This window comes from Pongo abelii, chromosome 21, assembly GCF_028885655.2.
Source record: "Pongo abelii isolate AG06213 chromosome 21, NHGRI_mPonAbe1-v2.0_pri, whole genome shotgun sequence".
NCBI classification, from domain to species: domain Eukaryota; kingdom Metazoa; phylum Chordata; class Mammalia; order Primates; family Hominidae; genus Pongo; species Pongo abelii.
This window is the reverse complement of record NC_072006.2, coordinates 40765108-40790286: the sequence shown is the minus strand read 5'-3', so window position 1 is coordinate 40790286 and position 25179 is coordinate 40765108. Positions and strand designations below refer to the sequence as shown.

The 25179-nt window shown below is 48.9% G+C and overlaps 3 protein-coding genes and 1 long non-coding RNA gene across 13 annotated transcripts in view; 2 read left to right on the top strand and 2 right to left on the bottom strand.

Annotated features, from left to right (window-relative positions):
* Positions 1-1828, top strand: part of SLA2 (Src like adaptor 2) — a 35471-nt gene extending 33643 nt beyond the window's left edge. Inside the window, exon 8 of the mRNA XM_002830269.6 lies at positions 97-1828. Within this exon, the coding sequence (XP_002830315.1) occupies positions 97-217 (121 nt within the window). The 3' untranslated portion in view covers positions 218-1828. The remainder of the gene's footprint in view (positions 1-96) is intronic.
* Positions 1517-8498, bottom strand: RAB5IF (RAB5 interacting factor). 4 transcript variants are annotated; one of them, XM_002830270.4, is made up of 4 exons: positions 7995-8498; positions 6192-6295; positions 4333-4462; positions 1517-2061 (listed from the first exon to the last, which is right to left on the bottom strand). In XM_002830270.4, the coding sequence occupies exons 1-4, from the start codon at positions 8106-8108 to the stop codon at positions 2020-2022; spliced, it is 390 nt and encodes a 129-aa protein (XP_002830316.2). In that variant the 5' UTR covers positions 8109-8498; the 3' UTR covers positions 1517-2019. The 4 variants fall into 4 exon arrangements, with proteins under 4 accessions (XP_002830316.2, XP_054398219.1, XP_024094527.1 ...); XM_054542244.2 differs by having other exon boundaries at positions 1517-2079; positions 7995-8327; XM_024238759.3 differs by lacking the exon at positions 4333-4462 and having other exon boundaries at positions 7995-8343.
* LOC129052224 (uncharacterized) lies at positions 8435-21981 on the top strand. The gene is made up of 3 exons (XR_008517154.2): positions 8435-8520; positions 12085-12168; positions 21771-21981. It is a non-coding gene; the product is annotated as an uncharacterized LOC129052224 (long non-coding RNA).
* TGIF2 (TGFB induced factor homeobox 2) overlaps positions 20107-25179 on the bottom strand; it is a 20443-nt gene continuing 15370 nt past the window's right edge. For all 7 annotated transcript variants that reach the window (XM_054542242.2, XM_002830267.6, XM_063720655.1 and 4 more), the window contains one exon: positions 20107-23141. In XM_054542242.2, the coding sequence (XP_054398217.1) occupies positions 22620-23141 (522 nt within the window). In that variant the 3' untranslated portion in view covers positions 20107-22619. The remainder of the gene's footprint in view (positions 23142-25179) is intronic.

Sequence of the window (25179 nt, the reverse complement as noted above, 5' to 3'; positions counted from 1 at the left end):
GGAGTGAGGGGTTTTGAGAACAGTGCAGTTTTGTGTGTAGTGAGTACAGGGAGGAGGAAGAGGCTTCTTGACCCAATTATCTTCCTTTGTCCACAGCTCCCTCCTGTTTTCTGAAGCTGCCACAGGGGAGGAGTCTCTTCTCAGTGAGGGTCTCCGGGAGTCCCTCAGCTCCTACATCAGCCTGAATGCCGAGGCTATCTCTTTGGATGATGCCTAGGCCCAAAGGAGAGGCCAAAAGGGAAACCAAGGCTGCACACCTAGAACCCCAATTCAGCCTCCTGAGCACCCCAGAGGCAAGGCTGTGCACTCAGGGAGGGAGGGTGGGACATAGAAGTGCATCCAGGGTCCCACCTGTACCCTTGCTCTTTCCTCTCTTAGCCCCTTAGAAGTCACCTACTTCCTCCCAGTGCCATGATCCTACCTGTGACCTCTAGTAAGAGTGCAGAGAAGGTGGGACCAGGGCCAGGGTTCCAAAAAGAGAGTAAGCCTCCTGGGGGTCTGACCTAGTTAGTTCTTGAGTTTGGGGTTTCCAGTACCATCTGGATGCCCTGCCTGTTGAGCCCCTTTCTACATCCCCACCGTTAACCAGGCCCCACCCACAAGGTAGAAACAACCCCTAGAGTCAACGAGAAAGTCATTTTCAGAAAATCTACAAGTCTCGTTGAGACCACCACCATACCTCAGAAGGTAGGACTGTGGCCTAGAAGGGAAAGCTGAGATGATGTCTTACCGTAGCAGCAGATCTTGGATGGTCCAGCCTCTACGTGACCTCCAGAGCAAAGAGAAAGACTTCGGACAGTTTAGGTCTTCAAATGTCCCCCATTGAGGACAACAGCCCCAGCTCTTTTTTTTTTTTGAGACGGAATCTTGCCCTGTTGCCCAGGCTGGAGTGCAATGGCACGATCTCAGCTCACTGCAACCTCCATCTCCTGGATTCAAACAATTCTCTTGCCTCAGCCTCCAGAGTAGCTGGGATTACAGGCGCACACCACCATGCTTGGCAATTTTTTTTGTATTTTTAGTAGAGATGGGGTTTCACCACGTTGGCCAGGCTGGTTTCGAACTCCTGACCTCAGGTGATCCACCCGCCTCGGCCTCCCAAAGTGCTGGGATTACAGGCGTGAGCCACGGCACCCAACCTAGCTCCCAGATCTCTATTTCATTTTGTGGCTTACCGTTCCCTAGCACACTGGTCTTGCCATCTTGTGGCCAAATACAAAATAACACCTCTTAAGTCTAGCACACTGCAGTGAGGCCAGGCACCTCAGTGCTGGGCAGGGGCATCAGAAGGTGCTAAGCCCTCTCTCCACAATGCCAAGACGGAGACCACAGCCTACACCAAATCCAGCCCTTGATTTCCCTGCTGCCCCCATAAAGAGAAAGAGGTCTGCTGGATCTGCTAAGGGAGCACGGAGAAGAAGAAAGGGATGGAGTGGGAGGCACCACCTCCAGTGCTCCTACTGGTTCCCAAGCTACAGGTGGGGTGGGAAAAGCTTTATCAGGTATCATCAACAGGTTCTCAATTAAAGATTTGATTTATTCAAGCATCTGAAAACATTCTACAATGGAAACTGTTATTAGATGCTGCCTGTACTGTGCTATGGACCACGCACATACAGCCATGCTGTTTCAGAAGACTTGAAATGCCACTGATAGTTTAAAAACTGTACACCTGATGGAGAATCGAGGAAGACAATTTAATGTTTCATCTGAATCCAGAGGTGCATCAAATTAAATGACAGCTCCACTTGGCAAACAGCTGTTACTTGATGGTATCCAAGAAGAAATGGTTGGTGATGGATAAATTCAGAAATGCTTCCCCAAAGGTGGGTGGTTTTTAAAAAGTTTCAGGTCACAACCCTTGCAGAAAACACTGATGCCCAAAACACTGATTCGCGGTCCAGGAAACACGGGTCTTCCAAGTTCCAAGGGGCTGGGGTTCCCCAACGATCAAGTTCCTGTGCTATAATCAAGAGGGTCCTTTGGACTGGATAGGTAGCAGTTGGGAGCTGTACACCATCAGTCATAATGGATGGCAGTGTAAAAGATGATCCAAATGACCTAGTGAGGAGACAAGCACTGTTCATAGGTCATCTGGCTTAACACAGGCCGATTCCACAAAACAAAAATGCCAGATGAGAATGTAAACACGGGGCACTCTCCAGGGGCTATCCATTGCACAATCTGCTTGGGGGTCTAAATTATTTCACTGAAATCACGCTGTCACTAACAGAACCCAGGACTGCCCTCCTGCACTTGCAAAGGAACTCCTGATAAGCTCTTCCCCTACCAAATGGCAACCCCAGGCCCAGGGAATTGAGGTACAGATGTGGAAATGATTCAAGTAAAGCATATTACACTGCTAGCAGGTGCTGCGACTACCAATGTGAAAATACCATCATAACTTGTCAGCTGCATATCAAAGCAGGGATTCTCAAACCTTGGCTACCCATTGTAATCTCTTGGTTCTTTTAAAAAAAATAAAACATATAGATGCCCCAGCACTACCTCTCAAAAGATTTTATTGGTTTGGGTTAGAGTCTGGACACATAAGGTTTTTTTTTTTTTTTGAGTCCTGCTGGGACTCAACAGGTGCACACCACCATTCCTAGCTATTTTATTTTTTTCCCTGTAGAGATGGGTTTCACCATATTGCCCAAGCTGGTCTCGAACTCCTGGACTCAAGCAGTCTGCCTGCCTCAGCCTCCTAAAGTGCTGTAATTACAGGCATGAGCCACCATGCCAGGCCATGAGTATGATTTAAAAAAAAAAAACAGGCCAGGTGCAGTGGCTCACACCTGTAATCCCAGTACTTTGGGAGGCGGAAGCAGGCAGATCACCTGAGGTCAGGAGTTCTAAGACCAGCCTGGCCAACATGATGAAACCCCATTTCTACTAAAAATACAAAAAATATCCGGGCATGGTGGGACCTGTAGTCCCAACTACTCGGGAGGCTGAGGTGGGAGGATCACTTGAGCACGGGAGGCAGAGGCTGCAGTGAGCCAAGACTGCGCTACTGCACTACAGCCAGGGTGAAAAGGTGAGCCCCTGTGTCAAAAAAATAAAGTGTACAGTTGAGAGGTTTTCTGTATGGGAACAGTTGTGCAAACATCACCACTGATTCCAAAACATTACTCCAAAAAGAGCCTGTTTCCTTTATCAGCTACTCTCCGTCCCCTCCTCCCAGCCACTGGCAACCACTAATCTACTTTTTGCCTCTATGGATTTGCTCACTGTGGAGATTCTGCATATGGAATTACACAATACATGGTCTTTTGTGTCTGGATTCTTCTACTTAGCATGATGTTTTAAGGTTCATCCATGTTATATAGCATGCATCAGTACTTCAATCTTCATTTTTTTTTTGAGACGGAGTCTCGCTCTGTCGCCCAGGCTGGAATGGAGTGCAGTGGCGCGATCTCGGATCACTACAAGCTCTGCCTCCCAGGTTCACACCATTCTCCTGCCTCAGCCTCCCAAGTAGCTGGGACTACAGGTGCCCGCCACCACGCCCAGCTAATTTTTTTAAGTAGAGACGGGGTTTCACCATGTTAGCCAGGATGGTCTTGATCTCCTGACCTTGTGATCTGTCCGCCTCGGCCTCCCAAAGTGCTGGGATCCCAAAGTGCTGCCGCGCCCGGCCACTTCATTCCTTTTTAAGGCCAAATAACATTCTACTGTATGGATACACAGTATCTTATCCATTCATCAAGTGATGGTCATTTGGACTGTTTGTACTTTTTAGCTATTATGAAAAATATTTCCTAGTTTCCTTTTTGAGATGGAGTTTCCCTCTTGTTGCCCAGGCTAGAATGCGATGGCATGATCTTGGCTCACTGCAACCTCCGCCTCCCGGGTTCAAGTGATTCTAATGCCTTGGCTTCTGGAGTAGTTGGGATTACAGGCGCCCGCCACCACACCCAACTGATTTTTTGTATTTTTAGTAGAGACGGGATTTCTCCATGTTCGCCAGGCTGGTCTTGAACTCCTGACCTCAGGTGATCCTCCCGCCTTGCCCTCCCAAAATGCTGGGATTACAGGCGTGAGCCACCATGCTCAGCCCTCCTAGTTTCTAATATCTAGCCAGGGTTGAGAATCAGATGTAGAAGCTGACGATGGGCCTTGGATTTACACATTACAGGGGACTGTACAGTATATCAGACCATATCTTCTGGGATGTGGCTCAACACAGGCCATGGCCCTGAGCCTCAGAAGCCTTTAGAAAAATAGCACCCTGCTCACATAGTGTAACTCAATCAGTGGGGTCCCCTCCTGTGAGTGACACCTCATGAAATGAACAGTACCTGCTGTAAAACTATCAGCTACACATACCATGAACAAAGCAAAAGAGGTCATAAACCCTTCCTTCGTGAGCTCCCACGTGCCACCATATTCTTCCTCATCAATCTGTAGGTAATTGCTGAAGTAGAGATATAGGACTCCTGCATTGATCAGGCAGAATCTGGAGCAAGAGAGAACAAGTACCAAACATAAATTGAAAGCTTAGAAGACTCAGAACTCAGGGCCGGGCGTGGTGGCTCACACCTGTAATCCCAGCACTTTGGGAGGCTGAGGTGGGCGGATCACTTGCGGTCAGGAGTTCGAGACCAGCCTGGCCAACATGGTGAAACCCCATCTCCACTAAAAATACAAAAACTAGCAGGGCATTGTGGTGGGCGCCTGTAATCCCAGCTGCTCAGGAGGCTGAGGCAGGAGAACTGCTTGAACCCAGAGGCAGAGAGGTTGCAGTGAGCCGAAATTGTTCCACTGCACTACAGCCTGGGCAACAGCAAAAGTCTATATATATAGTATATTGTGTGTGTGTGTGTGTGTATGTGTATATATATATATACACGTATACACGTAATATAGTTCTCCAAAGCCCCTTGAAGTAAGACAGAATGGCTGCTGAGCCATCCCAAACAGGACCTGACACGAGCCTCCAGGTAGCTCCAGCTAGGGTGTGGCTATGGGAGAAACACATGTGAAGCTGCTGCTTCATAGCCTAGTTGAGCAAGCAACAGCATACCCCCTGTATAACTCCCAGTGGGAGACCATTTCTGGATATCCACTGTCTGTTATTGCTACGGGATGCAGACATGAAGATGACTGTTCCTGCCCTCAGCTCACCATCAATTGGGGGCTAGGAACAGCAATGAGCCGGGCATGGTGGCTCATGCCTGTAATCCCAGCACTTTGGGAGGCCAAGACAGGCGGATCACCTGAGGTCAGGAATTCAAGACCAACCTGGCCAACATGGTGGAACCCTGTAGCTACTAAAAATACAAAAAGTAAGCCAGGCATGGGGGCAGGCACCTGTAGTCCCAGCTACTTGGGAGTCTGAGGCAGGCTTGAACCTGAGAGGTAGAGGTTGCAGTGAGCCGAGATCACGCCAGTGCACTCCTGCCTGGGCGACAGAGACTCTGTCTTAAAAAAAAAAAAAAAAAAAAAGAGGGACCTATGCCAGACATGCTGACTCATGCCTATAATCCCAACACGTTGAGAGGCCAAGAAAGGAGGATCACTTGAGCCCAGGAGTTCAAGACCAGCCTGGGAAATGTAGAGAAACCTTGTCTCTACAACATTTTTAAAAATTAGCCAGGTGTGGTGGCTCACACCTGTAGTTCCAGCTACTTAGGAGGCTGAGACAGGAAAATCATTTGAGTCCAGGAGGTCGAGGCTGCAGTCAGCTGTGATGGTGCCAGTGTGCTCCCACCTGGGCAACAAAGTGCGGCCCTATCTCAAAAAAACAAAATGGAGGGACCTGAAATAACTTCTACCAAAGCCAAGGTTTAGGACATTAAGCATTGTGCCAGGAACAAGGGAAATGGTCGTCAAATACAGAAGTTCCTACTTCCCAAACTCGCACAGGTACAAAGGTCACAGCAGAACTAGAGTGCATGCCACGAACAAGTAATGTCATAGCCTCTTGTATGAGGTCACTTTAGACCCATGAATGAATGGACTGGCCCAGCCTTCAGGAAGGCAGGAAGGTAACCTGCCTGACCTGAGATGCTCCTGAGGAGTGGTGCACCAGACCCAGGAGTGTCACTGTAGGGCTGCTTCTTTGCTTTAGTCATCACACACACACACACAGCTCCAGAGCAGCAATGGCCTTTCCTATAACAGGAAAAAAAGCCTCTATTTAAAAAGAAATGATACCATGAAAATGTAAGATACCCAAGACTTACCCTGCTATTCCCAAGAACCCTCGTAATGGCAAAACTCCCCAAATGACACCCAGGACCACAGCAATGATCTGTCGGAACCAGTAGATCACATCTAAAAATTCATCCTGTAGAAAAGACAGAAAATGCAAGAATTATATGGGGTGGGTGCCACAGGACAGCAAGAGGGGGCAATATTAAACTTTTCTGCTAAACATATCCAGGAAATTTGTTTCCCCCCAAAGGCAACACTATGTGCTTCCTGTTTCACCTCTTACTTATACTAAAATGTGGTAGAAATGATACATTTAGAGGCCGGGCGTGGTGGCTCAAGCCTGTAATCCCAGCACTTTGGGAGGCCGAGGCGGGTGGATCGCCTGAGGTCAGGAGTTCAAGACCAGCCGGCCAACATGGTGAAACCCTGTCTCTACTAAAAATACAAAAAATTAGCCAGGTGTTGTGGCAGGCGCCTGTAATCCCAGCTACTTGGGAGGCTGAGGCAAGAGAATTGCTTGAAACTGGGAGGCGGAGGTTGCAGTGAGCCAAGATTGTGCCACTGCACTCCAGCCTGGGCAACAAGAGTGAAACTCCGTCTCAAAAAAAAAAAAGAAAAAAAAAAACAAAAAGAAATGATACATTTAGACATCATTAAGCGATCATTTCCAGAATCTGTGCTCTAAATCAAAATTCTAGAGATGCATATATAATATGGCCTGTAATGAAATGACTGTGATAGAATTGTGCTACTGGCCGCACATACGGATTAGAAGCGAAAATGCTGGAGGCAGGTGCCACTATATTTAAGTTTAATGGAAGAACACAGAAGACGACTCAGGTTTCTGATCTGCCCTAGATTCCAGAAACCAGTCCTTATACAAGAAAAGAAAGAAATGACACAGCAGATTAGAGACTGCAGGTTTTGCAAGAGCTGGGCAGGGCTGGGGGCAGAACAAGGGCACCTTCAGGAAGTGCCTCCCATCCCCCCTTACAGGAACTTCAGGAAGGAAAATCCACTTCGGCAGCCCAGAAAACCAAAGAAATAACTGCAAATATAATACTCTTTTCAAGCTACCTGGAATCAAGCTGTTTGTGATGGCCCCTTCCAGATCATGGAGCAGAGTTACGAAGCATCCTCCGAATGGGAAGAGTAAGAACGTCCTGAAGTCCCAACCAATTCTCGCACATATTTGGTGGCGTGTCTCCACCCCCACACCTCACACACACCCAGTGGGTGGTCTCAGTCTCCCCTCTTGACTCATGCTTATCAAAGTATTCGGTCCTTTACATTCAACAAGCAACAACAGCTCAAGATTAGCGAGCCTCACTATGTGCAAAAGGCTTTAATGCACCACAGTACCCCACTTCAGAGTTATTCTGAGTTAAATGAGATTCCGCTTGGAGAGCACCTGGCATGTAGAAAGCACTCTCAGTAGAAGTCTGTTACTGTTACTGTTTGTGCTAGTTAATTCGAAAAACAAGTAACCTATTCAAAACCCTACTGCACATAAAAGGCGGAGGCCAAATCGAATTCAGCTCCCTTTCCCCGTTCAGGCACAAACCCTGCCCACGAATGACAACGCCTCTCCCCGCTCCTCGCCAACTCCGCATAACTAGGGGGCTTCATCCTTAGGCCACCCTTCGGGGAGCTCCAAGCCCAGCTGTCCGCCCAGTGCCCGCTAAGTTTGCTCTGACACCCTTGGGCCACCCACCCCACTGCCCTACTCGATTGCGCCGGAACGAGGACGAGGGCAGGCCCGCGCCAGTCTTCCCGTTCCCCGAGTCCCAGCCGACTCCTCGCACCCGCGCCCTATTCAGACTCCACCGTACCTTGTCCTCCCAGGCCGCGTCGCTCCGCAGTACCTTACTCCAGACGGAGACTTTGAGGGCCCCGTTGGCCAGCTGCGGCTGAGGCGGCTCCTCCTTCCGCCGCCCGCCGCTCATCCTCCCGTCGCGCCGGCCGGGCCTGGGGCGCGCGGGCTGAGCCAAAGGGAGTCGGGGTGTAGGGTCGTAGGTCACGGCGCGGGGCGGCTGCAGGCTCAGCGGTCCGGTCCTGCGGCGCGCTGCGGTTCCTCGCACCTGGCCAAGCTAACCGGCTCCGCTGGCTCTACAGAGCAGGCGCCGCGAAGGGAGGGGCGGTGCAGTGCCGCGCGTCCTCCCGCCGACGTGCTCACGCAGCCAATCGACGACCGCGAAGCCGTCCGAGTGCAACAGCGACCGGCGCCTTGGCGCAAGCGCGCTACTCGTGGAGGAAATGACGTCAGTCTCCGCCGGGCTCGCGGTAAGGTGTGAGGGGAGGGACAATCTTGGTAGAACGGTGACATGGCCGCCAGGAGGCGCTGTGGAGACCGAGGAGGTAGGGGAAAACCGAGGCTGGATGTCAGCGTCGCCCAGTCGGCCACAGCTGCCCCTCGAGCAGCGAGTGGGGCAGGAGCGGCTCTACCTTTCCTTGCGACCTATTCGCCTTCTGAGCCCAGACCTTGCTCCAGGGTAGCCCCAAGCGGCCCCACAGGATTTAGCCCGCTTATTTTCTCCCCTAACCCTGCAAGTTCTGTAGGGCCTTGTTGAAGATGTTAACTCTTCTGTAGTAACTAACCATTTCATCTTGCCTAGCACCCTCTTTTGGCACACGAGAGCCCTGAGACCCCAAAAGAGGAAATGAGATTCTGAGGCCGTATAGCAAGGTGGACCCAACCGGGGACTCCTGAGCGGCAAATACAAGGATTGGGTTAGGTGTCAGGATATCTGAGTGTTCACATACAGCGTCCTCACCATGTGCCGCGTCAGTGGTTCACAAAGTGAGCTTCCGGATCAGCAGCGGCCGCATCGCCTGGGAACTGGGTAGGGGCGCAGGTTCTCGGCCCCCATTCCACGCCTGCTGACTCAGAACCCCTGGGGATGGGGCTCCTTCCGGTGTTTGAACAAGCCCTCCAGGTGGTGCCAGGCGTACTGTGCTGGTAAGTCCAGAGACCAAGCCACATCCCTTCTGGACAGTGGATTTTTTTTTTTTTTAAGACAGCACGGTCTCCGCTCACTGCAACCTCCACCTCCCGGGTTCAAGCGATTCTCGTGCCTCAGCCTCCCACGTAGCTGGGATTACAGGCGCCCGCCACCACGCTCCACTAATTTTTTTTGTATTTTAGTAGAGACGGGGGTTTCACCATGTTGCCCAGGCTGGTCTCGAACTCCTGAGCTCAGGCAATCCGCCCATCTTGGCCTCCCAAAGTGCTAGGATTACAGGCGTGAGCCACCTCACCTGGCCTCTGGACAGTGGCTTTATAGAGACAAGTAATGTATCAGGTACCTGGGTGTGTCTGACTCCAAAATCTGTGCTCTTAACCATTAGACTTTAAAGCTGAAAGAGTATCTTTTTTTTTTTTAAAGAGGTCAGAGCATCTTTTGCATACCTATCAACATTCATCTGTAATTCTTCACTTTTCAGGAGTAATAGAACCTCCCTAGGGAGGCCAGGTGCAGTGGCTCACTCCCATAATCCGAGCACTTTGGAAGGCCGAGGTGGGTGGATCACTTGAGGTCAGGAGTTCGAGACCAGCCTGGCCAACATGGTTGAAACCCCGTCTCTACTAAAAATGCAAAAAAAATTAGCTGGGCGTGGTGGTGGGGACCTGTAATCCCAGCTTCTCGGAGGCTTGAGGCATGAGAATTGTTTGAACCTGGGAGGTGGAGGTTGCAGTGAGCCAAGATCGCGCCGTTGCACTCCAGCCTGGGCAACAGAGCAAGACTTGGTCTCAAAAACAAAACAAAAAACAACAAAAAAAGAACCTCCTAGAGAGCTTTTCCAGAATACCATAGCTGCTGTTTTCCACCCCAAGCCCACCCTGACGTTGTTTCAGTAGATTAAGTGGGGCTGGACCCCCAAGGTAAAACATACTGTGATCACATTACTGTCTGGAACTGATGGAAGGGCCGTATACGTTGTATGGGTGCACACCTTTTGTCCTAAGTTTCCCCATGGGTCTTGTTCTTTTCAGCCCTGCCTTTTTCTGATCCAGTTTCCCTCCCATATGAAATGGTAAAGCTTAGCCAGTTGAAGGAAATCAAAATATTTTACCCTGAAATATGGCTCCCTAGTATAATGACTATTGTAGTTTAGTTTTTGAGACAGAGTCTCACTCTGTTGCCCGTGCTCAAATGCGGTGGCATGATCAGGGCTCACTGCAGCTTTGATCTCCTGGGCTCAAGCGATCTTCCCACCTCAACTTCCCAAGTAGCTGGAGCTGCAGGCACAGGCACATGCCACCACACCTGGCTAAGTTTTTTTTGTTTTTTTGTTTTTGAGACAGAGTCTCACTCTGTTGCCCAAGCTGGAGTGCAGTGGCATGATCTCAGCTCACTGCAACCTCCGCCTCCCAGGTTCAACCAGTTCTATTGACTCAGTCTCCCCAGAAGCTGGGAATACAAATGTGCACCACCACACCTGGCTAATTTTTGTATTTTTCAGTAGAGATGGGATTTTGCCATCTTGTCCAGGCTGGTCTCAAATTCCTGAGCTCAAGTGATCTGCCTGCCTCGGCCTCCCAAAGGGCTGGGATTACAGGCATGAGCCACCACGCCCTGACATGTTTATTTTTTTTGTTTTTTAATTTTCTGTAGAGACAGGGTCTCACTATGTTGCCTAGGCTGGTCTTGAACTCCTGGGCTCAAGCAGTCCTCCCACCTCTGTCTCCCAATGTGTTGGGATTACAGGCATGACCCACTGTGCCTAGCATAATGAATATCTGAACTTGAAAACCTAATCAAGGTGCTGGAAGATACTTTTCCCCTATCTACATAAAGATATGACTGACCCACCAAGGAGAAGAGTTCTTGTTCCTCTCCCTGTTATCTCACTTTCTTTTTTTTTTTGAGATGGAGTCTTGCTCTGTCGCCCAGGCTGGAGTGCAGTGGCGCGATCTCGGCTGACTGCAAGCTCCGCCTCCCGGGTTCACGCCATTCTCCTGCCTCAGCCTCCCAAGTAGCTGGGACTACAGGCACCCGCCACCACGCCTGGCTATTTTTTTGTATTTTTAGTAGAGACAGGGTTTAACCGTGTTAGTCAGGACGGTCTTGATCTCCTGACCTCGTGATCCTCCCGCCTCGGCCTCCTAAAGTGCTGGGATTACAGGCGTGAGCCACCACGCCCGGCTATCTTGCTTTCTATTGCAGAAGAGAAGACAGTGTAACCACACCTGAACAGACCCTTTTTCAAGGTAGTGACTGTCTCCAAGAATAATTTAAATTCCAAAGATAACTATTTACAGGTTAATTTCTGTTTCTGATACAGTCATTCTTCCTAATAATCATTTGTTGTCCCTCAGTAAAATTCCTTGCTCCCCCTTCCCATAACCTGTTCTACCAGGATCCAAGCCCCCATTCTTTCTGTAACCTCAAGATGGTACAGAAGCTTCTGTACCTGGCCGGGTGCGGTGGCTCACACCTGTAATCCCAGCATTTTGGGAGGCCAAGGTGGGTGGATCACCTGAGGTTAGAAGTTCCACACCAGCCTGACCAACATGGAGAAACCCCATCTCTACTAAAATTACAAAAAATTAGCCGAACGTAGTGGCATGTGCCTGTAATCCAAGCTACTCAGGAGGCTGAGGCAGGAGAATTGCTTGAACCTGGGAGACGGAGGTTGCAGTGAGCCGAGATTGTGCCATTGCACTCCAGCTTGGGCAACCAGAGCGAAACTCCATCTAAAAAAAAAAAAAAGAAGCTTCTATACCTTACTGGGGAGTTGGGGAGCTGGGTCTTCATTCTGAAGACTCCTGTGTATACACGTTAAATCAAATTGTATGCCTTTTCTCCTGGTAATCAATATGCCTCATATCACTGATTTTTCAGGGAAACTTCAGGGGGCCAAGAGCTTCCAAACTGACTCATTTGGAAGTGTACCATTGTTACAAAACCTGTTTTACAGACTCCCTGCTGGCATGTAGTTCAGAAGACAAACTAATGAATCTGTCACAGAATGTTGGAAGAATGACTAGCCCTTGGCCTAAAGGTAAGTTTTCACTCTGCCAGGTCTCCCCCTGGTGAAGATGTATAATGGGGAACCTGATCTGGGGGGATTAGGGAAGGCTAAACTCTGAAGGAAGAGATTAGAAGGAAAAAAGGGAGGTGAAGGTGGGAGAGAACATTTAGGGAAATGAAACCATGTGGGCTAATGGTAAGGAATGAAGCCAGCAGAGGGGAAGCACAGGGGAGAATCATGCTGAAGAGTTTGCTTCTTATCCAGGGGTAGCGGAAGCCATCAGGTTTGCATCTTAGAAGGATCATGCTTGCTGCTATTTGGGGGACTGGATCAGAATGGGGGACTAGTTAAAAGGCTGTTAAAGTCATTTAGGTGAGAGTTGGTGAGGGCACTGAAGATGCAGAAAACTGGATGCAAAAGTTCTTTTTTTTTTTTTTTTTTTGAGACGGAGTCTCATTCTTGTTGCCCAAGCTGGAGTGCAGTGACATGATCTCAGCTCACTGCAACCTCCACCTCCCAGGTTCAAGCGATTCTCCTGCCTTAGCCTCCCGAGTAGGTGGAATTACAGGCACCCGCCACCATGCCCGGCTAATTTTTTTTGTATTTTTAGTAGAGACAGGGTTTCACCATGTTTGGCCAGGCTGGTCTCGAACCCCTGACCTCAGGTGATCCACCCACCTTGGTCCTGCAAAGTGCTGGGATTACAGGCATGAGCCACCATGCCCGGCCTGTTCCTTTTTAAATTAAACATATTAGCTATTTATTTATTTTGGAGACAGAGTCTCTCTCTGTCGCCCAGGCTGGAGTGCAGCGGCACCATCTCAGCTCACTGCAGCCTCTGCCTCCCAGGTTCAAGGGATTCTTGTGCCTCAGCCTCCGGAGTAGATGAGATTACAGGTGTGCGCCACCACACCTGGCTAATTTTTTGTATTTTAGTAGACATGGGGTTTCACTGTGTTACCCAAGGTGGTTTTGAACTACAGAGCTCAGGCAATCTGCCTGCCTCAGCCTTCCAAAGTGCTGGGATTACAGGTGTGAGCCACCACACCCAACAAAATTAAAAATATTTTTAAGGGCCTGGCATGGTGGTTCATGCCTCTAATCCCAGCACTTTGGGAGGCCAAGACAGGAGGATCACTTGAGCCCAGGAGCTCAAGACTAGCCTGGGCTACACAGGGAGACCCCGTCTCCACAAAAAAAACAAAACAAAACAAAACAAAAAAAACAATTAGCCAGGCATGATGGTGCATGCCTGTAGTCCCAGCTATTTGAAGGCAGAGGTGGGAGGCTTGCTTAAGCCCAGGAGGTAGAGGCAGCAGTTACTGCACTCTAGCCTGGGTGACAGAGTGAGAGACTCTGTCTCAAAAAAAAAAAAATTGTTTTTTAAATTTTGGTAAAATATATCTAACAAAGTTTATCATTTCAACACTTATTAAGTGTATAGTTCAGTGGCATTAAGTGCATTCACTTTGTTCTGCAGCCATCACCGCCATCCATTTTCAGAACTTTGTTACCTTGTAAAATTGAAACTCTCTACCCATTAAAAATAACTCCTGATTCTCCCATTTCCCCAGTCCCTGGAAACCAGTTCCATTCTACTTTATCTGTAGGAATTTGACTATTCTAATGGGTATCTCGTATGAGTACAGTATTCGTTCTTTTGTGACTGGTTTGTTTCAGTTAGCCTTATGTCTTCCAGGTTCACCCATGTTGTAGCATGTGTTAGAATTTCCTTCCTTTTTAAAGCTGTTGTATGTACATACCACATGTTGCTTACCTACTGATAGACATTTGGGTTGCTTACACTTTGGCTATTCTGAATAATGCTGTTGTGGATTGGAGTGTACAAATATCTGTTTGTGTCCCTGCTTTGTTATTTTGGGTGTATTCTCAGAAGTAGAATTGCTAGATCATATTGTAATTCTATTTTTAATTTTTTGAGGAAGTGTTGTTTTCCACAGCAGCTGCAGCATTTTACATTTCCACCAGCAGTGCACAAGGGTTCGGAGATACATGTTTTTTTTTTTTTTTTTTTTGAGAAGGAGCCTCGCTCTGTTGCCCAGGCTGGAGTGCAGTGGCGCGATCTGCAGCCTCCGCTTCCTGGGTTCAAGCGATTCTTCTGCCTCAGCCTCTGAAGTAGCTGGGATTACAGGCACCTGCCACCATGCCCAGCTAATTTTTGTATTTTTAGTAGAGACAGGGTTTCGCCATGTTGGCCAGACTGGTCTGGAACTCCTGACATCATGATCCGCCTGCGTCGGCCTCCCAAAGTGCTGGGATTACAGGCGTGAGTCACCGCACTCAGCCTTTTTCTGCTGTTAATAATCATCCTACTAGGTGCAAAGTAGTATTTTCACTGTAGTTTTGATTTGCACTTCCCTAGTGATTAGTAATGATTGAGCATCTCATTAGGCAGTATTTTTTTTATGTCCTATTTGTTTTTTCTTTCTTATTTTTTGAGACAGAGTCTCGCTCTGTCACCCAGTTTGGAGTGTAGTAGTACGATCTCGGCTCACTGCAACCTCCACCTCCCAGGTTCAAGGGATTCTCCTCAGCCTCCCAAGTAGCTGGGATTACAGGTGCCCACCACTACGCCCAGCTAATTTTTGTATTTTTGGTAGAGACAGGGTTTCATCATGTTGGCCAGGCTGGTCTCGAACTCCTGACCTCAAGTGATGCGCCCACCTCAGCCTCGCAAAGTGCTGGGATTACAGGCATGAGCCACTGCATCTGGCTCTAGGTCATGTTTGTATTAGATTGTGAAGCTCTGACCGTAACTCCAAGAGCCATTATGTTTGCATGGGATTGGGAGAGGTCACAGAAAGTTCTAGTTGGAAGGGTCCTCAAATCCTGCAGTGTAGCCCAAGGTCATAAGGGAAGTTAGAAGTTCAACAGCCATCTGAAACCTGATCCCTGTTCCTCCTCTTACCTTTCTAGGAGCAGACAAAGCTAAGCTGGCAGCCAGAGGGGAAGCCCTTGTGTAGAAGGTATTTTTGGGACTCAGACTTGTTCCCTTTTTGCTTTCACCCAAGGCTTTCCTTATCTTAGGAAGCGGGGAATCTGGCTGAATCTCAGTGAATCCATCTGGTTAAAATAAACATCTTGGGTGGTCTGAGATGGAAAACAACTTGATGAAGGGTCAGATTTGGAAGTGGGAGAGACAGATTTGGAAGTAGGACAAATTTTGTCTTTGTGAGTTTGTAGCTTTTTAGTACTAGTTGAACACATGAGCTCAGCCTTAGGGCTATTTCCCAGCTGAATGCCTCGATAGCACTGCCAGCTGCTTGGAGTGGGGTTTGGAGAGGAAGGTATGTTCTGAGGGGTAAGACCGGCCCCTCACAGGCACTGATGGATCACAGGTATCAGAAATCCTGGGGGCAACCACCATCCATGGAAAGAGCACCTGTTGTTGGAATGGAGGTCTGAGATTGCATCCTGGTCTTTTTTTTCTTTTTGGCCTACAATAAATGTCATACTAGCACTTAATGAACCCTCACTAGCTACCAGTCACTTTACTAAATGTTTTACATTCATTTGTTTTGTTTTGTTTTTGAGACAGAGTCTCACTCTGTCACCCAGGCTGGAGTGCAGTGGGACAATCTCAACTCACTGCAACCTCCACCTCCTGGGTTCAAGCGATTCTCCTGCCTCAGCCTCCCGAGTAGCTGGAACTACAGGCACCTGCTACCGTGCTCAGCTAATTTTCGTATTTTTAGTAGAGACAGGGTTTTGCCACGTTTGCCAGGCTGGTCTCAAGCTCCTGACCTTGGGTGATCCACCCGCCTCAGCCTTCCAAGGTATGAGCCACTGCGTCTGGCTACATTCGTTTTCATCCAAAACCTGGCTGGGCTTTTAACCATTAACCATTATACTAAACTCTTCTCTTTTTATACCTTTACTTGCAATTTCTCTACATTGTGTGTGGATTACTTTGGTAATTAAAATGGTAGGGCTACAATTGACCTTCAAGTTACCATAGCCTCCTGGGAGCAAAGACGTCAGATGGTTCAGAGACCCTTCTTCCTCTCATCTGGTAACTTTGAAAGACAAAGACAAAGAGTTGCTACTTTCCCAGCCCAGTAGTTTCCTGGGGATAGGTCAGTGTCCTGATAATGAATGGTGAAGGTCTCTGGAGCAAGATCATCAGAATCTCCTGTGGCATCAGTGAAGAATGCAGATTCCTGCCCAGACTCTCTGGGCGTGAGGTCTGGGAATATGCATCTTTGTAAGCTTTTCTGATGATCTTGATGGATATTTAGGCTTGAGAATCACTTCTCTGGGTAATTAGGCCCAGTTCTGCCACTTAAAAGCTGTGTGGTATGGGGTAAGTTATTTTACAGGTTGTTTTTCCCTCAGCTGTGTGCTGAGCAAGGATAGATGGTAACATATACATTATCCTATTTCATCCTCCCAAGAGGTATTACTATTCCCACTTTATTGATGATGAAAACTGAAGTTTGGAATAGTGAACTGTCTTGCCTATGGTCACGACAGCTAATCAGTGACAAACCAAGAATTTGAAACCAGGCTTGGGTCATAGAGAAATGCCTTTGAAATCAGTAACACTGACAGCAGTGATGGTTATTTCTGCATCCTTCTTGAGTGCCACACCTTATCCTCTGCAGCTCTAGTGCATAACATAGCAAGGATACAGCCACACAAGGCAGACCTGGCCTCTGCCCTATGGGAGTTTTCATGTAGCAGCTTTTCTTTTTTTTTTTTTTGAGACGGAGTTTTCCTCTGTCACCCAGGCTAGAGTACAGTGGTGTGATCTCGGCTCACTCCAACCTCTGCCTCCCAGGTTCAAGCGATTCTCCTGCCTCAGCCTCCCGAGTAGCTGGGATTACAGGTGCCCGCCACCACGCCAGGCTAATTTTTGTATTTTTAGTAGAGATGGGGGTTTCACCATCTTGGCCAGGCTGGTCTCGAACTCCTGACCTCGTGATCTACCCGCTTTGGCCTCCCAAAGTGCTGGGATTACAGGTATGAGCCTCTGTGCCCAGCCCATGTAGCAGCTTTCAAGCTAGACTGTACTTTTAAAATCCAGAGTCCTCAATCTTACCCCAGAGATGCTCATTCACAGGGCTGAGTTGAGGCAAAAAAAAAAAAAAAAAAGGTTCTAAGCCTGGGGGCCATGGAAAAATTACCATTCAAAAACAGTGGAAAGAAGAGGACTTCCCTGACCACCGGTCTAGAGGATGGCATATCCCCTCCCCACCAATCACTATCACTACCTTTATTTTATTTTATTTTATTTTTGAGACAGAGTCTCACTCTGTCGGCCAGGCTGGAGTGCAGCGGCGCCACCTCGGCTCACTGCAACCTCCACCTCCCTGGTTCAAATGATTCTTCTGCCTCAGCCTCCCAAGTAGCAGGGAATACAGGCGTGCAACACCATGCCACCCGGCCACCTTTTTAAACAAAACAAAACAAAACAAAATATTAAGGCAAAGTCCAAAATCGATACCCAAAAACTTGAAGCATCATCTTAGCCCTATTAAGAACAAGGGTATAGGCCGAGTGCGGTGGCTCACATCTGTAATCCCAGCACTTTGGGAGGCTGAGGCAGGCGGATCATGAGGTCAGTAGTTTGAGACCAGCCTGACCAACATGGTGAAACCCCGTCTCTACTTAAAATACAAAAATTAGCCAGGGGTGGTGGTGCGTGCCTGTAATCCCAGCTACTCAGGAGGCTGAGGCAGGAGAATCGCTTGAACCCAGGAGACGGAGGTTGCAGTGAGCTGAGATTGCACTGCTGCACTCAAGCCTAGGCGACAGAGCAAGACTCTGTCTCAAAAAAAAAAACAAGGGTATAGAGAGGCGGTCAGGCTATACATAGCCAGCCCAAAGAGACAGCGGGTATTCATGACTAGGGCAGATGCATTTAAAAGCTGTTTCCTGAATGAGACTCTAATAAAAAAGATGGATGTCCTTAGATCATGTTCCCAGTGTCAGAGGAGGGGCCCTAGCCACATTATCCCGCAGTTCACTTTCATTATCTAGAGTGCTTGCTCACTCCAGGGCTCATTTGAAGCTTGATGCAGAAGACACTTTTGGTTTCAGTTCCTTTTATTTTTTTTGAGACAGAGTCTCGCTCTGTTGCCCAGGCTGGAGTGCAGTGGCATGATCTCGGCTCACTGCAACCTCCGCCTCCGGGGTTCAAGCGATTCTCCTGCTTCAGCCTCCCGAGTAGCTGGGATTACAGGGGTGCACCACCCCACCCCACCAATTTTTGTATTTTTAGTAGAGACGGGGTTTCACCATGTTGGCCAGGCTGGTCTCAAACTCCTGACCTCAAAAGTGATCTGCCCCTCAGCCTCCCAAAATGCCGGAATTACAAGCATGAGCCACCATGCCCGGCCGATGTGAATTGAATATTAAACTTACTTTGAAAAGCCGTAACAGCATGTGCCTATTCTGCTGAGCTCCAGGGCCAAGTGTGCAGTTTGAGAGATACTAAGAGAGAAGTGGGGCAAAATCAGGACCTCTTGGGTGAATGGCTGAGGGAGCTGAGGCTCTTTAATCTGGGAAACTTGAGTGGGGAGGCTCTCTCTCCAAATTCCTGAAGGAGAGTGACCTGTAGGAGAGACCACCAAGATTTCGTTCACAGAAGAAACTTCTTGTGCTGAGCCCATAGCACTGTTCTAAACAGCTAGATGATACTACGTTAGTGGTCACTATATGTAACTGCCCACTATATTACTTCAGATAGGTTCTGGGCAGACCTGAGTGACCCTGAAGAAAAACAGACTTGAATTTGAATTCGAGCTCCATATTTATATGGGCTACATGAGTTCAGGCAAGTATCTGAAATCCCTACTCAGTTTCTCTTTAAAAAAAAAAAAAAAAAAAAAAAAAGATGGGATCTCATTCAGTCACCCAGGCTGGAGTGCAGTGGTCCAATTACAGCTCATCACAGCCTCAAACTCCCAGGCTTAAGTGATCCTCCAGCCTCAGCCTTGGAGTAGCTGGGACTGTAGGCACAAGCCACAGCCCACTCAGTTTCTTTACCTAGGGCATCTCACTTTCATGTGTGTGTGTACAAAAATTAAGAAATTGGGGCTGGGCACAGTGGCTCACACCTGTAATCGCAGCACTTTGGGAGGCCGAGGTGGATGGATCACGAGGTCAGGAGATCGAGATCATCCTGGCCAACACGGTGAAACCCCGTCTCTACTAAAAAATACAAAAAATTAGCCGGGCATGGTGGCGCACTCCTGTAGTCCCAGCTATTTGGGAGGCTGAGGTAGGAGAATCGCTTGAACCTGGGAGGCAGAGGTTGCAGTGAGCCAAGATTGTGCCACTGTACTCCAGCCTAGCAACAGAGAGAGACTCCATCTCAAAAAAAAAAAAAAAAAAAAAAAAAAAAAAAGGAGACTGAACATACTGAACATAGCACAGACCCAGACCCAGGCACACTCAGCCAAACTCAGTTTCCCACTGTTGCAGACCTTGGTTTTTATAGTTTGGGCTGCAGTTAGTGTATTGTCATTTCAATATGGAAGAAATGTATTAACAGCTAGTTTAAGCAAAAAGGGGAATTCACTAGCTTACATAATAGAGAAGTCTAGAGGTGGTCCTGGTTTCAGACATGACTGGAGCTTCCATCTCACAGCTGCTTCTCTCTGTGCTGGGTTCACACTGCAGTCATGCTTGTTTCTTACCGAGAGAGGGGGAGGACAAAGTTGCCAGTTCCTCAAGGTTACATACTCACCACTTAGCAACCCCAGAGCTTAACTGTTGATTCCAGGGAAGACTGGCCCAATGTGAGATGCAAAGGCCCCCTTTACCCTGAGTTGAATGGGATACAGAATGGAGCTGGTGAAAGGGAATGGGGGTACAGCATGCACAGAACTCACAGCTGGCTACTAGAGGGAGAGTAAAAGATGTAAAGCAAAGTAAGAAGCCAGTGACTGCTTTGTCTTCAAGCCTGGGCCCTGAGTCCTGGTGGATCAATCAAGAACCCTGTTTCTGCTTAAAAAAACAAAACAACAATTTTATTTGACAAAAGACAAAAAAGTTATTTACAGTAGTTTTTGCTCAGATAATTCAATGGGACAACTGTGCTTCTCCTCCAGGTTTATCTTACAACCAAACCCAAGCAGAGTCTGCCCCACCCCAACACCCCATTTTACATAATGGGGAAATGCCAACCAGAATTCAGCAGCATGGCTCCCTCACCCCTCACCACCCTCCATTGCTCAGTGCACTGTGGGGAGGGAAAATCCCACCTCAGCCCAATACACTTCCAGAGTTCCCTACTACAGGCATCCTGCAGCAGTTGCACCAGACCTGGGCTCACTGACAGGGCTGGGATGGAAGAGGCTGGGCAAATGGCAGCTTCAGTTAACCTGGACGAAGCCATGTTCATTCTTCCCCACTGGGCCTCAGGAGGGTGAGGATCCCTGATCCCCCTGGGGCACATGGGGAGAGGGCACAGGAGGAAGAAGCCAGAGGGAGGCAACACAGAGAGCCCAGGAAACTTGCCCACCTAGAGAGAGCAAAGCTCCCTCTCCTTCAGCAATCCGTTCACACTCCCACAGCAACAGATGGGCGACTCAGAAGTTGGGGAGCCTCTGTGATGGCTTCAGGGATCTTCCCAGAAAGTACAGAACACATGTTACTGTCTTTCTCCTGGCTAGACCCACCCAAGTTAGTCAGTTTCCAGGAACCTCTTCTCCTTGTGCCTGACCTGGGGATTTCAGGAAACTAAAGGCTGTCGTCCTGATCTATCTTTTGGCCCAGTGACGCTACTCAGGACAAAAATATTTTGGCTAGCAATAACCTAGGATTAGTGTTTTTTAGGATATATAAAGATGGGGCATATTGTTGTTGAACACTGTCAGCAATGAAACAGCAAAAGAGGCTGGGCGTGGTGGCTCACAAGGTCAGGAGTTCCAAGACCAGCCTGGCCAAGATGGTGAAACCCCGTCTCTACTAAAAGCCAGGCATGGTGGCGGGTGCCTATAATCCCAGCTACTCGGGAGGCTAAGGCAAGTAATTGCTTGAACTCGGGAGGCGGAGGTTGCAGTGAGCCGAGATCGCACCACTGCACTCCAGCCTGGGTGACAGAGCACGACTCTGTCTCAAAAAAAGAAACAAACAAAAAACAAAACAGCAAAAGAAAAAATGGGGGAGAGGGAGGAGCATAAGACCAATTGTGATCTGTTCACTGGGCAGGGGCCTCTAATTCTAATTTAAAGAAAGGTGAAACAAAGACAATCCCAGCTAGGAGGCTTCTAAACCTTTTCCAGCCCCGCCTTCTCTGAAGGCAGTTCCTCGGCAGCAGTGGACACCATTCCTGCTTTCCCCAAAGTTTCCTGCCACCATTGTGGGAAAAGCTGCCTCTCTGGAGGACTTCCTGACCAGCAGATGGCTCACTTTTCCCCCAAGTAGGAGGTGCTAGGAGCTTCTGACATATGGGCCCCGCTAATCCAAGTTCCTAAAACAATTCAAAACTCAGGCTGCAGGGCAAAAGTGTTCAAGAACAAAGGGAAAAACATTAAAGAAAAAAAAGAAAAAAAAAATCCATTGCTTCAGTCTAGTTTACTTCCCCCACCCCCCCAAAAAACTACAATAAAAATTAAAAGAAAAACCAAACACCTTTTGATCTTATCATCTTTCTCTGCTAGGTGCCTAGAAAGTTGAGTCAGAGTCTGCTGGACTGCCCCCTGCTGTGGCTTTCTACCTTTCCGTGCCTGCGGCAGAAAAGCCAATGCGCTCATACGGTGGTTTTTTTTTTTTTTCCTGCCTTTTTTTGGTAAACCAAACCAACGATAAAACCACCATTTGGAATTTCACACTACTGCAGAGACTTAGCTGGTCCCCAAAATAAAAATATTCCTTTCTTGCAAAACAATCCCCAGTGGCAGTGGTGGGTCCTTCCCAGCTCACCAGAACGCTGTCATGCAGTGCACTCTCGTTCCCCACACCTGGGCTAACTACTGCCGTGAATGCAAACCACAGCAAAAAAGGGAAAAAGAAAACAGTTTAGCAAAAATCTAAACATTCAACTGGAGTCGGTTCTGTTACATCCACTGGGTTCCTCTTTTCTTTTGTTCACGCATATGAACTTGGAATGTCCACACCTGGCTTGACAGAAACAGCACAGGGGCAGCTTGGACCCAACATAGGACTGAATTTGGCAGCTTTCCTGAGCCCAGCCCAGGAAACCAGGCTGGAACAAAGGTGTCCCAGGGATTTTCTGGAGAAGCAGCAGCAGCAACAGCACCATGCTTGTCTCCGATCTCTTGGTCTCATCACTGAGGGGAGGCCTGGAGAAACGGCAGAGTCAGCAGAGGAGAGGGCCCCCATCACAGTGCAGTGCTGCCAGCTGGCATCTTCCTGCTGAAGACCTCTGGACAGAGGAGATGATCCCAATGTTTGGCAGTGATCCATAGAAAACCCTCTGTATGAAAGGGAACCAAAACGGAAACCCAGGACAGCTGGCTTGAGCCTCGAGCACCCTTCTTGGCAGATGCCTACTGGGGATTTTCAGAGACTAAAGGGATGGGAGTGTGCAGTAATGGGAGTGATGGGTCCTGCTGCTTCTGAAGCTCCATCTCAGCAGCCCTCTGTAGTGCCACCTCCACCAGCAGCTGGAAGCTGCTGAAGTCCTCTTTGTCCTGCTCTGGGGGTGTGGGTGGTGGCGTGTTGAAGAGTCCACCTGTGGGGCTTCCAGCCTCCGCCCTGGTCAGCAGCGTAAGTGTGCTACCAGGGGTCACCAGGGGCTTGGGAGACTCCAGCTCCCCACGTGGGAAAGGGGCTGCTGGCTTTTCCCCCTGGCCTGAGTGAAGCGGCATGGAGCACACAGACAGGGAGAGCACATTGGTGGGGGCTGGGACAGACACGGCCAGCACTGAGGGGCTGCTGCCACGGGGGAGGGCCACATCTGAGGCCTTACCCCCGCGGCGGGAAATGGTAAACTGATTAGGGTCTTTGCCATCCTTCCGAAGCATGTCTGGGAGAAGCCGCCGCCGGGCATTGATGAACCAGTTACATATCTGGAATGAATATACAAGACCGATCAGTTTGCTTAATCTAAAACAGCTATGGGCTGGGCACAGTGGCTCACACCTGTAATCCCAACACTTTGGGTGGCCAAGGCAGGAGGATTGCTTAAGCTCAAAGAGTTCGAGACCAGCCTGGGCAACACAGGGAGACCCTGTTTCTACAAAAGAAGTTAGCCAGGTGTAGTGGTGCGCCCCTGTGGTCCCAACTACTTGGGAGGCTGAGGTCAGAAGATAGCTGGAGCCCAAGAGGTGGAGGCTGCAGTGAGCTATGATCGCACCACTGGATTCCAGCCTAGGCAATAGAACAAGACCCTGTTTCAAAACAAACCAAAACAAACAGCTATGAAGCACTTACTATGTCCCAGGACCCCGGAACACGGCAGAAAACACAGAGGTTCATAGTGGGAAGACAGAGTTAAATAAGAACACACACCAACCTGGCCAACATGGTGAAACCCTGTCTCTACTAAAAATACAAAAATTAGCTGGGCATGGTGGCAGGCGCCTACAATCCCAGCTACTTAGGAGGCTGAGGCAGGAGACTTGCTTGAACTCGGGAGGAGGAGGTTGCAAACCGCCATTTGTCTCCTGCTGCCTACAGGATCAAGTCGACTCCAGAGCTTAGACATGAAGACCCTCCCCTGGCTGGGCACGGTGGCTCACACCGTGAGCCAGCATTTTGGGAGGCTGAGGTGGGCAGATCACTTGAGCCCAGGGATTCGAGACCAGCCTGGGCAACACGGTGAAACCACATCTCTACAAAAATACAAAAAAATTAGCTGTTGTGATGGCATGTGCCCTATAGCCCCAGCTACCCAGGAGGCTGAGGTGGGAGGATCACCTGAGGCCAGGGAGGCAGAGACTGCAGTGAGCCGTGATAATGCCAGTGCACTCCAGCCTGCAGAGTCAGGCTGGGTGCTGCAGCTCACGCCTGCAGTCCCAGTACTTTAAGAGGCCAAGGTGGGCGGATGGCTTTCACTCAGGAGTTCCAGACCAGCCTGGTCAACATGGCAAAACCTTGTGTCTACAAAAAGTACAAAAATTAGCTGGGTATGGTGGTGCGTGTCTGTAGTCTCAGCTACTTGTGAGGCTGAGGTGACAGGATCAATTGAGCCCAGGAGTTTGAGGCTGCAGTGAGCTGTGACTGTGCCACTGTACTCCAGCCTGGGTGACAGCGTGAGACCTTGTCTCAAAGAAAAAAAAAGTCAGTCGAGCGTGGTGGCTCACGCCTGTAATCCCAGCATTTTGGGAGGCCGAGGTGGGCAGATCACGAGGTCAGGAGTTTGAGACCAGCCTGGCCAACATAGTAAAACCCCGTCTCTACTAAAAATACAAAAATTAGCCAGGTGTGGTGGCACGCGCCTGTAGTCCCAGCTACTTGGGGGGCTGAGGCAGGAGAACTGCTTGAACCCAGGAGGTGGAGGTTGCAGTGAGCCATGACCATGCCATTGCACTCCAGCCTGGGTAACACAGTGAGACTCCGTCTTAAAAAAAAAAAAAAAAAAAGTCAAGTTAGAGCTTCTCACCTTCCTGCTGCTCTTCAAGGCTTCTTGCTCATTCAAATATTTGAGTGCCTGGTATATTGGGCCCAGTTCTCAGTGCTGGGATGCCTTTGTGAATTAAACAGACATGCACCCCACCCTGCGGAGCTTACAGTGCACCTAGTCATGGAGACTGACTATTAACCATTAGGTGAATAACCACCAATAAGCCCCAAACAGAAACAAGAATAAAGGGGGGATTATAAAGATAAGAGAAACTCCCATAGCTAAGGGTTCTGGAAGGCTGAGACGTAAGGATTAGAAGAGCTAGCCATACAGAAAGCTAAGAATGTTCTAGACAATTCCAAGGAAAGGCCCTGGCCTTGGGGTTCTCATCTGCCCTCCTTCACCTCTATGGTCCTCCAATGCAACTGAATTGAGGCAGGAAAGGGTTGGCTTAAGGAACCGGTGAATGGTAGCTGATGAGCTCAGAGGTGGACAGGGCTGACGACCAGGCCAGAGCACCATGGAAAACCATTAACTGGTCT

Coding starts and splice junctions, on each gene's coding strand:
- RAB5IF (XM_024238759.3), bottom strand. CDS start 8,108: ATGAGCGGCGGGCGGCGGAAGGAGGAGCCGCCTCAGCCGCAGCTGGCC. Junction 6,296..7,994: donor ACGCGGCCTGGGAGGACAAG/GTACGGTGGAGT, acceptor TCTTTTCTACAG/GATGAATTTTTAGATGTGAT. Junction 2,062..6,191: donor GGGTTCTTGGGAATAGCAGG/GTAAGTCTTGGG, acceptor TCTCCTCACTAG/GTCATTTGGATCATCTTTTA.